This window comes from Parambassis ranga, chromosome 1 (assembly GCF_900634625.1).
Source record: "Parambassis ranga chromosome 1, fParRan2.1, whole genome shotgun sequence".
Lineage (NCBI taxonomy): Eukaryota > Metazoa > Chordata > Actinopteri > Ambassidae > Parambassis > Parambassis ranga.
Genome location: NC_041022.1, coordinates 7,239,189 through 7,250,536, shown reverse-complemented (window position 1 = coordinate 7,250,536; position 11,348 = coordinate 7,239,189). Strand labels below are relative to the sequence as shown.

The following is an 11,348-nucleotide window of genomic DNA, read 5'->3' as shown; positions in this document are numbered from 1 at the left end:
ATCAACAACACAATATTTTTTTCAGTACTTTTTTTACCTACTTGAGCACGTAAATGAATGACAGAGTATAATGTCAGAAGGACTGTACGCTGGCAGCATCAAGAAGGTTCACTTCAATCAGGATGACAAAGAGAGTGTGGTGGACATCTACGTGAGTGCAGAAAGCCTGAGAGTGTACGACAACCCCTGGGTGGAGGACACGTCACCTCCTGCAGGGACTCATCACACCGGTAAAAGCATGGGTAACAAATGCCAAAGCAAAGATGCTGAATTTTACCATATAAATGTAAAGCTAATGCATTTAATGTATTGTATTGAACAGAAATGTTCTGTTTTTATTTAAGCGTCTCTGGGCGGTGAAAACTCTGGAAAGAGGAATCATGTCAGAGCTGATTCAATGTGTCTGGGTGTGATGTGTTTTCTCCTCCTGGTTGGGATCATCTGCCTTGTAGTACAGAGTGAGTTAAGAATTCTTGTTAAAAAAAATGAGAAATCTTCATGTTGTTCACTGTATAAAAGTTGCTGTTTTGTTATTTGGCTTGACAAACAGTGAATAAAGACAAAACAAGCTGGAGCAGAGAGAGAGAACAGTTTCTGGAAGATCTCAAGATACAAACGGACAAGTTAACAGTCAATATCACTGAACTGACCAAAGAAGTACATTTATGGAGGGAACTCTGTGGTGAGCTCACTTTTACTACTTTACACTTATTAACTCTAATGCAAAGACGTGTTAGGTTAATTTGTTGTAGCCGTGTAATAACTGGCAAGTTGCAACCTGTCCAGGGTGTGCCCTGTCTGTTGCCCATTGACAGCAGGGTCCTACCCTGTAACACAGGACGAAACATCAGCCTCAGTAAAGTTAGCGGCACATGAGGAGAATTAAAAGTAATTTGAATGAATGAAATGAATTTCTACATTCTGAAAAAAGGACATTTGATCACCACAGCAACCCTGGTGTATTATAAAGTAAACAATAGCTAAAAACAGATTTATAAGATACAACAGGTGGTGTCACCTGTACATCATATAATATTGTTTTTTCTCTCTGCAGGTTCCAAGGTGTCACACACAATCAAACAAAGTCCGACAGAAAACTCACAACATGAGACATGATGATCATTAGTGGGAGATGACAAAATGTACCAGAGCTCTGTGAAAAGAGTGTTTTAGTAGTATGAATTGCTGTTTGCTTGATGATTCCATGATATTTTTTTAGTTCATTTGTGTGCTTGCTGACTTCTTATAGTAAAGTAGTCCAAAACATGTCTATTAACCAGATTTGATGTATCTGTGTGTCTGTACCTCAAAATGGCTACATGTCTTTAATGTGAACATATGTTTATTACCAATTTCCTTAGTTTCTTCATATACAACTGCAAACTACAACTACATACTTACTTTAACATAAATGTCACAAATTAGTATTTGTGTTTCACTCCATAACTTAACATGGGATAGTACGGAAGAGGAATAGGAACATAAAAAAAGGTCATGGCTTTTTATGACCTTTTTTGTTGTTGTTTTTTTTTCAGTGGTCCTTCAGTCCTTCAGTGGTCTTTTGTTGTACTAAAATATTAATACAGAAATGTGACAGCCTAAATATACTCTGACTTGGCAGTAATGCAGGAAATTAATGCAGCCTATGCAGCAGTCTTATTTTTAATTTCTGTCTTTGGTCAAAGGTCTCAATGAGAGAGGTGCAAATGTCTATTAAAAAAAACAAGCATTAAAATTATATAATACAAAATAAAAACATATTACAAAGCTACGCTGTTAAATGGATATGTCTGTTGTTACTCGAGCTGGGGATAAAATTCAACAAGCACTTAATAACGACTGCACAAAATAGTACCACAAGCCGGGATGCGCATTGATACGAGGGTATGCGCCTCGTCTGACCTCACTTCCGTCTTTGCAGATAGACTTTTGTCTGCCGGCATTTTCTTTTTTATTTGTCCGGTTCCGACTGCAGGTTCTAAGAAGATTCACCTGTTTTGTTGGGCCGCTGTGGACGTTTTACAGCAGTTCTTTTCCCCTTCATAACAGCCTGCTACACAATGCCTGGATTTTCAGACAGAGATCGTGGCAGAGATAGAGGGTAAGTGCGTTGACAGCTCTGAGTTTTTAAATGTTAACCAAGCAGATTAGCATCTCTCTGCTAACGTCGAGGGTGTAACTGTCAAAACATTTGTCAGCTGTTTTCTACGATATATACTAATGACATGTTGATGTTTGTATACGTTTATTGAAAGTGAACATTGCATTCATGTGGGCAGGCGCACTATCACAGACGCATCTGTCATACACCGACTGGTGGTAAAATGGCAGCTAGCGGCGGCGGTGTGTCGGTGTCTGAGCTGAGTTTGCAGCCTGCTTGTTATGTGGCCATGTGACGCAGTGGTGTCTCTTCTTGCGGATGTATTTCAGAATCGGAGGTTTGTGTCGCAGAGGCCCAATTTAGTTTTAACGATACATTTCCTATTAGTGGTGCCTCCAGAATGTCGCTTAAACCCCGGGCGTCAAAGCCGCCCCGTTTTGCCGTTGAAGAAACGGGTCACATCAACAGTAACGTGATATCATATCAAATAACACAAAGAAATAGTTGTGGACTTGAAGAGAGATTAAAGATAAAATCTATGTAATTCAAACATTCATATGAAAAACAACAGGGCTTCCTAGACCAGAGTGAACGAAGATTTAAGGGCGGTTCATGATTCCCCTAACTGTTTACATAGCTGTCAACTGCTGACTGGTTGACAGCCCTACTTAAAGCACAGAAGATTTTACACACTTGGGACTCCTCTCCTTTCGATGGCTGAGGCCAAGCAAAAGCAAAATAGCCCACATGTCAGGTTGTTTTTTGACATTTGATATTTTTGACAAAGCCACCAGCTGACAGACAACTGCATATTGTGGATTACTACTTCACTTCGTTTCATTTTTGTAAACACAACCAAGAACCATAATCCATCACTCTTTATGTGAAATGTTGTTCTGCAGTGTTATCATCTCTGTGTGTGTTTCCCTTCCACATAAGGTATGGCGGCGGGCCTCCTCGTTTTGGTGGCGGCGGAGGAAGCAACAGGGGTGGACCTCCTCCAGGAAAGTTTGGCAACCCTGGCGAGAGGCTGCGAAAAAAACACTGGAACCTTGATGAGCTTCCAAAGTTTCAAAAGAACTTCTACCAGGAGCACCCAGATGTTACCCGGAGACCCCTTGTAAGTTTAAATAGGATTTCTATCTTTAAGTCCTCACATTTACACAAATTATTGAGGAAAACATATCTACACTTACAACAGACATTCCAACTCGTACACCACACTCAATGGCTATTCCTTTCATGGCTTGTGTTTTAATTTTCTTTTCTTTTACCCATACCAGCAAGAGGTTGAACAATACAGAAGAAGCAAAGAGGTTACAGTGAAAGGCAGAGACTGCCCCAAACCAATCGTCAAGTTCCATGAAGCTGCATTTCCAAGTGAGTCTAAATTTAATTCTACTAAAAAAAATTGGACCTCTCTTACGAACACATGCTAAATATGTTACCATACGGGGACAGAAGTTTTGACTTGCATGTCTTGTTTCCTCAGGCTATGTCATGGATGTTATTGTCAAACAGAATTGGACAGAGCCAACTCCAATCCAGTCTCAGGGGTGGCCTGTTGCCCTCAGTGGCAAAGACATGGTTGGCATTGCTCAAACTGGGTCTGGCAAAACCCTTGCAGTAAGTAAAGTGTCTTCTTGCTAGAATTTTGAAAGTTAGAACTAAAAGACCACATTCTTGCACGTGATAACTCTTAAGCCACTAATAAGGTCTATTTGCATTTCTTTTAGTACCTTCTGCCTGCAATTGTGCATATCCAACATCAGCCATTCTTGGAGCATGGAGATGGACCTATTGTAAGTATTATTTGAACTATGTTTGTGCAGTTTGTTCTAAAAGAAGCATAACACAAACAAGTATAGTTAAACTATTTCAAAATTACTTGTCCTCAGTGCCTGGTACTGGCACCAACCCGTGAGTTGGCTCAGCAGGTGCAACAAGTGGCGGCTGAATATGGCAGGGCATCTCGTCTCAAGAGCACCTGCATCTACGGCGGTGCACCTAAAGGACCTCAAATCAGGGACCTGGAGAGGGGTATGCTTACTGTGTTACTGTCTCTGGGAATTTATAACAAACGCCTGATTTTGTTTTCACCATAAACATGTAATATCATGATTTTCTGTTTTTGTTTAAGGTGTTGAGATTTGCATCGCCACCCCAGGTCGTCTTATTGACTTCCTGGAGTGTGGTAAGACTAACTTGCGCCGTTGCACCTATCTGGTGCTGGATGAAGCTGACCGCATGCTGGACATGGGATTTGAACCTCAGATCCGCAAGATAGTGGAACAAATTAGGGTAAGTTAATGGCACTTCACTGTAAATGTTCACATGAAAGACATGACTGCTGAACAGTGGTTTTGTTGAAAGGTTTTGTTAGCACTTGTGCTAATATAAGATATTACTTTCAAGCTGGCAGGGAGCATTGACATTCTGCTTTTTGTCTTTACCAGCCAGACCGTCAGACCCTGATGTGGAGTGCCACCTGGCCTAAAGAGGTTCGTCAGCTGGCTGAGGACTTCCTGAAGGACTATGTTCAGATCAATATTGGCGCACTGCAGCTCAGTGCCAATCACAATATCCTGCAGATAGTGGATGTCTGTAACGACATGGAAAAGGAGGACAAGTGAGTAACAAAAATATGAGTCGGTACTATGTACAGTAGGCTTGTCATTCTGCCAGTACAAACACATGCAGTGACTAATTGTCGGTCTCAATCCTTTGTTGTCGGTTCTTCTGTCAGACTGATCCGTTTGCTGGAGGAGATAATGAGTGAAAAGGAGAACAAGACCATCATATTTGTTGAGACCAAAAGACGTTGTGATGAGCTCACCAGGAGGATGAGAAGAGATGGGTAAGTACCCTCCCTCTTTAATTTTTATCAGTAAGGTTAAGCATTAAGAAAGTTGCCTAAACTGGGCCACCGGTGTGAAATCACATATGTGTCACAGGTGGCCAGCTATGGGAATCCATGGAGACAAGAGCCAGCAGGAGAGGGACTGGGTCCTTAATGGTGAGATTTAATTAATCAGTCTGTAAGTTTTGTAGAAAATTTGTTTTGGATTATTTCAAAACTAACTGTTCCGTCTCTTTCAGAGTTCAGATATGGCAAAGCTCCAATTCTCATTGCTACAGATGTGGCATCCCGTGGCTTAGGTCAGTATACTATAGAGTTGCACCATTTTATTATCAGTGTTACACTTATTTTAAAGAAAGTGGTTTTGCTTTCTTTAACTTCTCTATGCATTTTCTGAGTTTTTCTCACCTTAAGGTGGAGTCTTTGTGGCAGGCGCTAGGCATGACAGTCCCAGGCCTCAAGAGGGAGCAGGATGACATATTGGAAGTGCTCAACTGGCTTGCCACCCAGTGGGCATAGAGAGGTGAAAGCTCTTGTGTGCCAGTGATCTACAAAAGGCTGTGTGGCTAAGCCTTTGTCTCTGATATGTTGTTGAAGTACACACGCATCTGTTCTCTGTCCATGGATTTCGCCAGACAAATGCCATCCAGCTGTTTCCAACTCAAACGTAAAAGATATATCTATATATATGCTTGGAGCTGTGACTTTTGCCTTGCATGCTGTTGTGTCAGAGAGCGCTGTATTGCAAGTCACTTGTTTGAGATTTGGAACAATTGTTACCTCGGAGCTTGTATCACATAGCATGGGTGTGAGCTTGTCCAAGCTTTCAGTTGTTTTTCTTTTCCTGTCAAAGTGCTGGATTTCTTAAAAATGGAGAGAGCAGTTTGAAATCTTTGTTTCCGAAAATTGATGAGACCTGGCACATATGTTTAGGGGGTAGTGGGAGCATATAGTCAAAGGAGAAAGAGTGAGACAACTCAAACCAAAGTTCCTCCCTCGCCTGCGTTTTAAAGTCATGTCGAGACCTGCCAACGAGAGACATTTTCTCAAGTGAACACTGGCTTCTTGGAAGATCTTGCCTTGATGAGACTGAAGGGGGTGGGTGAATTGTTCTCTGCTTGCTTAGGTGTCCCACAGAGTTCAATACTTGGGCCTTTTTTTAATTTTTTGAAGGGGGCCCCTGTTCAAATTAGTACTTGGTACTGATCTATTTTGTCTTGGCAAGACGTGCAGTGCGGCCTTAAATATCAAGCTTCTTTTGAGAGTGTACTGGGAAAAACCTGAACCTGCAAAAAAAGTACCACTCAATGGTCATATTGGCACATGAGGAGGCCCCAGTGCATATCGTGGCCGAACTGCGTAGAAGCTCCTGGATGTCACTTGACAATTTGTGGGGGATTTCGCTGCATTGGGAAAGGACTAGTGAATGCATACTCCTTTATGGTAAGACTTAAATCCAACTTTTCTCCCTTGGTAATAAAAGGGAGATTGATGTCTTTTGGATTTTGTTGATTAGGGTAAGCAATTTGGAGTGTGCATCGTTTCTCTCTTCCCACAGTAGTATTCCCATGGAGTAGATGTGTACACAATCTAATGCTTTAACATGTTTCCTTTACAGCCTAATGACCACTTTTCTTACCCCCAGCCGCCACAGTTGCTAACTTTTCCCTTTGATCTGGCTGTTGTGGTGTGCAAAATCCTGTGTGGCCGCCATGTTTTGTTTTGCCACACTGCAACACTTTCACAGATGTGGAGGATGTCAAATTTGTCATCAATTATGACTACCCTAACTCCTCCGAGGATTATATCCACCGAATTGGACGCACAGCCCGAAGTCAAAAAACGGGCACAGCCTACACCTTCTTCACCCCCAACAACATGAAACAGGCCAGTGACCTGATCTCTGTGCTCCGTGAGGCCAACCAGGCCATAAACCCCAAGCTGATCCAGATGGCAGAGGACAGAGGAGGTAAAATTTTTATTGACACCACAGATTCATGTTTTTCTAGGTAATCCTGTGGACTGTAGTGTTTCTTGTGAACAGAGGAGCATAAATGTGAAAATTGAGAGTATATTCTGCTAAATTGGTGCCTAACTATTTGGTGTTGAATTGGGACTGACTGTTTTTTGACTTGATAATGTCTCTCAGAATCTCTAGCAGTTTTGTCTCCTTCCTGTCTTGTCTCATGCAGGTCGTGGAAGGGGTGGAAGAAGTGGCTACAAAGATGACCGGCGGGATAGGTATTCTGGGGGTGGGAGGAGTAACTTTGGCGGTAGTAGCTATAGGGACAGGGATGGTGATCGAGGGTTTGGTGGTGGGCCGAAGAGTGCCTTTGGTGGTGGCAAGGCCCAAAATGGTGGAAACTATGGAGGCAACAGTAGTAACTCTGGCGGTAGCTATGGCAACAACAGTTATGGCAACAGCAATGGACAGGGTAATTTTGGTGCTCCAGCAAACCAGGTGGGTGCCTTTGGTAACCAAAGCTTCCAGGGCCCCCCTCAGTTCGGGGCCATGCAGAGGGCCGCTCAGAATGGCATGGCACACCCGCCGTTCCCATTCAACTCACAGCCACCACCGCCACAGGCTCAACAGCCACCACCCCCACCACCGATGGTGCCCTACCCCATGCCACCACCTTTCCCACAGTAGATATCTTACACGCACAATATATGGAACCAACGTAATTTTTGTTTCGTCTTGAAATCTTGCAGTATGATTATTATTATCCTTTTTACTGTTAAACTTTGTTTTGCTAACAGCAGGGTTGGAATTATTTAGGCAACCCCTGAGCATTAAATGGAGTCATAGTCTCCTATAGTGCAACTATGATTGCTACACTTTTTTTTTGATTGTTTTTTTTTTTCTTGTTTTTGTTACATTCCTAAGTAATTTATTTTCACAAGCTAATACCGTGTTTTCAGTTTGTGGTATGTTTAAAGTGATGTTCCGAAGCTTATATAAAAAGGGTGTGTGTGACCCTTTGAAATAAAAATAAGAAAATGCAAGTCTCGTGCTGTGTTGTCTGTGGGAAGGGTTTATCATTCGGGGTATCTCTAATTGTAATACAGTGTCAGGAGTACAGTATTTTTTTAACCAGAGATGCGGCCTCTGCCCTGCACTCCTTTTTGGGATAAAATCATAGGTTATTAATGTATTGTGCACCATGCACCGCATTCTTGAGCACCAACCTTATTAAGACAATAATGATATTGCTCCCTTAGAGTTTCCCACCAAATTAATTAAGAGCCACTGCAGAGAATGTTGTGCTGGCTGATTGTTTGGTATAAACGATTTCAAAACAAACAATAATAAATATATAAGCAGTTTAAAACAAGAGAAATGTTAGGTTAAAAAATAAAAGACGAAATCCAAAATAAATGTTTTTAAAAAGAGAAGAACAACGTGTCACATGACGTGCTTATAACCAGGATGTTGACGTTTGACTTCCGGGTTCCACATTGTAGTTGTCACATGTAGTTGTGCAGCGGGTATTATTGAACATTCATTGTGGGATAACAGACACTAGCATCGTGAAGTGCTGAAAGTTTAACTAAAATGTGTTAGCTAGCAAGTAAGTACGTCTGTTTGCGCCTTAGACTGGAGGTCTTTTGAAGTATTTTAACGCAGAGTTAATGTTTGTTAATTCAGCCTCTGAAGAAGTTAACATGACTTTAATACACAGTCTCTGCACCGACTGACATTCGGACCAGTCGTGAAATCTTTGTCATGCTAACTGTCTGCATCAGACGCGCCCTGACGAAGCGCTCATCCTCACTGAAAAACAAACACTGCTCTCGGACACGGAGCAGTTCATCATCGACTGAGGATCCGGACCAGTTCAGGACTTTACTGCAGCTTTGCGTGGACAGATACTATGTCTCCCCTGGTCAGGTTAACACGGAGCTGTTTCAGCGTGGGATGTGCTGCAACTATGGACCTCTGGGCACGGAGCTGAGGAGAAACCTGTTGGACCAGTGGTGGCGCTCTGTGACCCGCTCCAGAGCTCAGGTGTTTGGTATTAATACCAACAGCGGCCTGGACAGGACAGCAGAGGGACAGGGACCACTGAGGATTGTTGATTATGAAAATCTAAAACAACTGCTAGAGCGACAGGAGCTCAGCAAAGAACAGCTCATCCAGGAAGCACACCTGCTCCTCCAGAGGTGTCCATCTGTGAGGACAAACTTACTTCAAGGTAATCAGTCAAATAACATATTCCATATATAAACAGTATGATCATATATAGTCTGTAAAACAAGATGCCTCAGTGATGGGTGACATGAGACATAATGTTAGAGGCAAAGAGATGAAGTGAGTGCATCATGTGATGTTGTTAGAGACACAATTTTTAGGAACATGCAAATGATAAGGCTTGCGTCTTCATGTTCTTATGGACTGATTGATAATATCAGTAATTCACATCTTGTCACTGCACGTGTCTTGTGAGCCCACCTGTGTTGTGGTTTATCTTCAGGTGCCTTGGAGCAGTTTGTCCCCACACTGGGGGTGGTGAGTAGGAAGCTACCGTTCGGCCTGGCTGAGACGGGACTGTGTTTACAGCCTGCAGAGGGCTCTGGCTGGTGAGGCTTTACTTATGGTCTATGATCTCATGCTCAGTAGAACTGATAAAAAACACTTTATGCCAGACTCAATTCTATATTCTGCACCAGCATAGATTGATGTGGCATTACAATGTGTATGTTGTGAAATTTACCATAGTGGTTGTTTTTTGTCAGCCCAGCTGAGGTCACACAGACATCACTGGTGTGGTTCTGCTCTCTACACACTTCCTCCCAGTGGCTGGATCACTGGACCCGACAGAGGTTGAAATGGTGGAGGAAAGTGAGTATTTGTCTGATACATGAATGTAAGAAGGAAACACCTCATAATCCTAGCCAAGCTATATAATACAATAAATGTCTTTGGTGTAGAAATGTCTGAAATTGACATGCTGTAATAGTCCGTGTAGTTATTTTGTCATTGTCCTCATAGGCAAGTCTTACCACTCTGCAGTGGGGAGAAGTTTTAAAGCTGTCAGTTAAAGTCTTCCTATTTCTTCTTTTCTTTCAACGCCTCATTGTCTAGTTTGCCCTGTCCCCGTCTGACTTCAGCAGCAGTGAGGTTCCACCGGAGGAACTCGAGCAGGCAGCATCTCGTGGTGTGAGGATTATGTACAGTTTCCCTTGGGGACAGGAGTCCCTGGAGACTCTGTGGAATCGAGGGAATGCAGAGCTGCTTCACACACACCAAGGTGTCCGCTCCAAACTACAGGTCCGTCTTCTTCATACATTCTGATGCTAGACCGAATTATTTCTAACTCAATCTAGCACCCAGCTTTGATGTTGTGTGACAGTCAAGTCAGGATGCAGCAGCATTTCACTGTAATCACATGCTGTATCATTTGTCCTTTGATCCACACTTAGTGCCGGGATGGACGGAAGTCAATACCGCACGTCGTTTCAATAACTGGCAACATGGACCGTGGTATGTTGGCTTTTCTGTCCAACTCACTCCAGCAGTTGAAGAGACAAGACGGAAAGCAGAAGCTGCTGCAGAGAAAGGTGACTGCACTCAACAGCCCACTGGCCCTTCCTGTTTTATAATAATGATGTCTGTTTTAATTCACTGCTGATTTCAGGTTCTGAAGTTGCATCCAGTGTTGGCTCCAGTCAAAGTGGCTTTAGACATTGGTAAGGGAGCTACTATGGAGCAGAGGCAGGTAAGAAACACACTACCGTATTTAAAAGAGCTTGAAATAAGTGGTGATGCTGATCAGAATCAAAATATATATAATGTGTTCATTGTGTTGGTATTTATCAAAACAGATTTATTAGAGTCAGAATATTTGTAGGTGTGTGAAGGTCTTTTGCTGGAGTTTCTGGAAGCAAAGATTTCCACATGGCCTGGATATCTGGAAACACTGACAACATCATTGGAGCAGCTGAATGCCAAGTAATAATAATAATCATTATTATTATTATTATTATTATTATTATTATTATTATACAATGTTATGAAAATGCCATACAATTCATACCAGATTTGCAGATAAATGTGTCACGTTTCTCTTACTGCTATTCTGTGTTAATGCACCCAAATTTCCCTTCTCAAAGGGATTAATATATTCTATATTCTAGAATATTCTATTCTATTCTATCTATGTCAGGTATGACGAGATGGGGGTTCTGTTCACCGTGGCGATCGGTGAAAACACACTGGAGAGCGGCCTCCTTCAGGTCCGCAGCAGAGACACCACTATCAAAGAGACCATGCACATCTCGGAGGTCAAGAACTTTATATCCAAATACATTTCTGCTGCCGACAACATCTGAATGTACTGTTGTCATCAGGTGTATTTACACAGTTTTAGATGTTTATTTCACTTT

The 11,348-nt window shown here is 42.3% G+C and overlaps 2 protein-coding genes across 2 annotated transcripts; both read left to right on the top strand.

Moving 5' to 3' along the window:
* Window positions 1-1,895: 1,895 nt before the first annotated feature.
* LOC114433905 (probable ATP-dependent RNA helicase DDX5) lies at window positions 1,896-7,967 on the top strand. The gene is made up of 13 exons (XM_028402698.1): window positions 1,896-2,101; window positions 3,041-3,221; window positions 3,385-3,481; window positions 3,594-3,727; window positions 3,838-3,903; window positions 4,000-4,141; window positions 4,242-4,402; window positions 4,558-4,730; window positions 4,848-4,958; window positions 5,056-5,117; window positions 5,201-5,260; window positions 6,709-6,930; window positions 7,154-7,967. Exons 1-13 carry the CDS (start codon window positions 2,061-2,063, stop codon window positions 7,609-7,611), a joined length of 1,908 nt encoding a protein of 635 aa, XP_028258499.1. The 5' UTR covers window positions 1,896-2,060; the 3' UTR covers window positions 7,612-7,967.
* Window positions 7,968-8,430: 463 nt separating this feature from the next.
* On the top strand, window positions 8,431-11,294 carry polg2 (polymerase (DNA directed), gamma 2, accessory subunit). The gene is made up of 8 exons (XM_028408750.1): window positions 8,431-9,157; window positions 9,437-9,542; window positions 9,699-9,804; window positions 10,048-10,233; window positions 10,386-10,523; window positions 10,601-10,681; window positions 10,814-10,914; window positions 11,129-11,294. The coding sequence occupies exons 1-8, from the start codon at window positions 8,689-8,691 to the stop codon at window positions 11,292-11,294; spliced, it is 1,353 nt and encodes a 450-aa protein (XP_028264551.1). The 5' UTR covers window positions 8,431-8,688.
* Window positions 11,295-11,348: the final 54 nt, after the last annotated feature.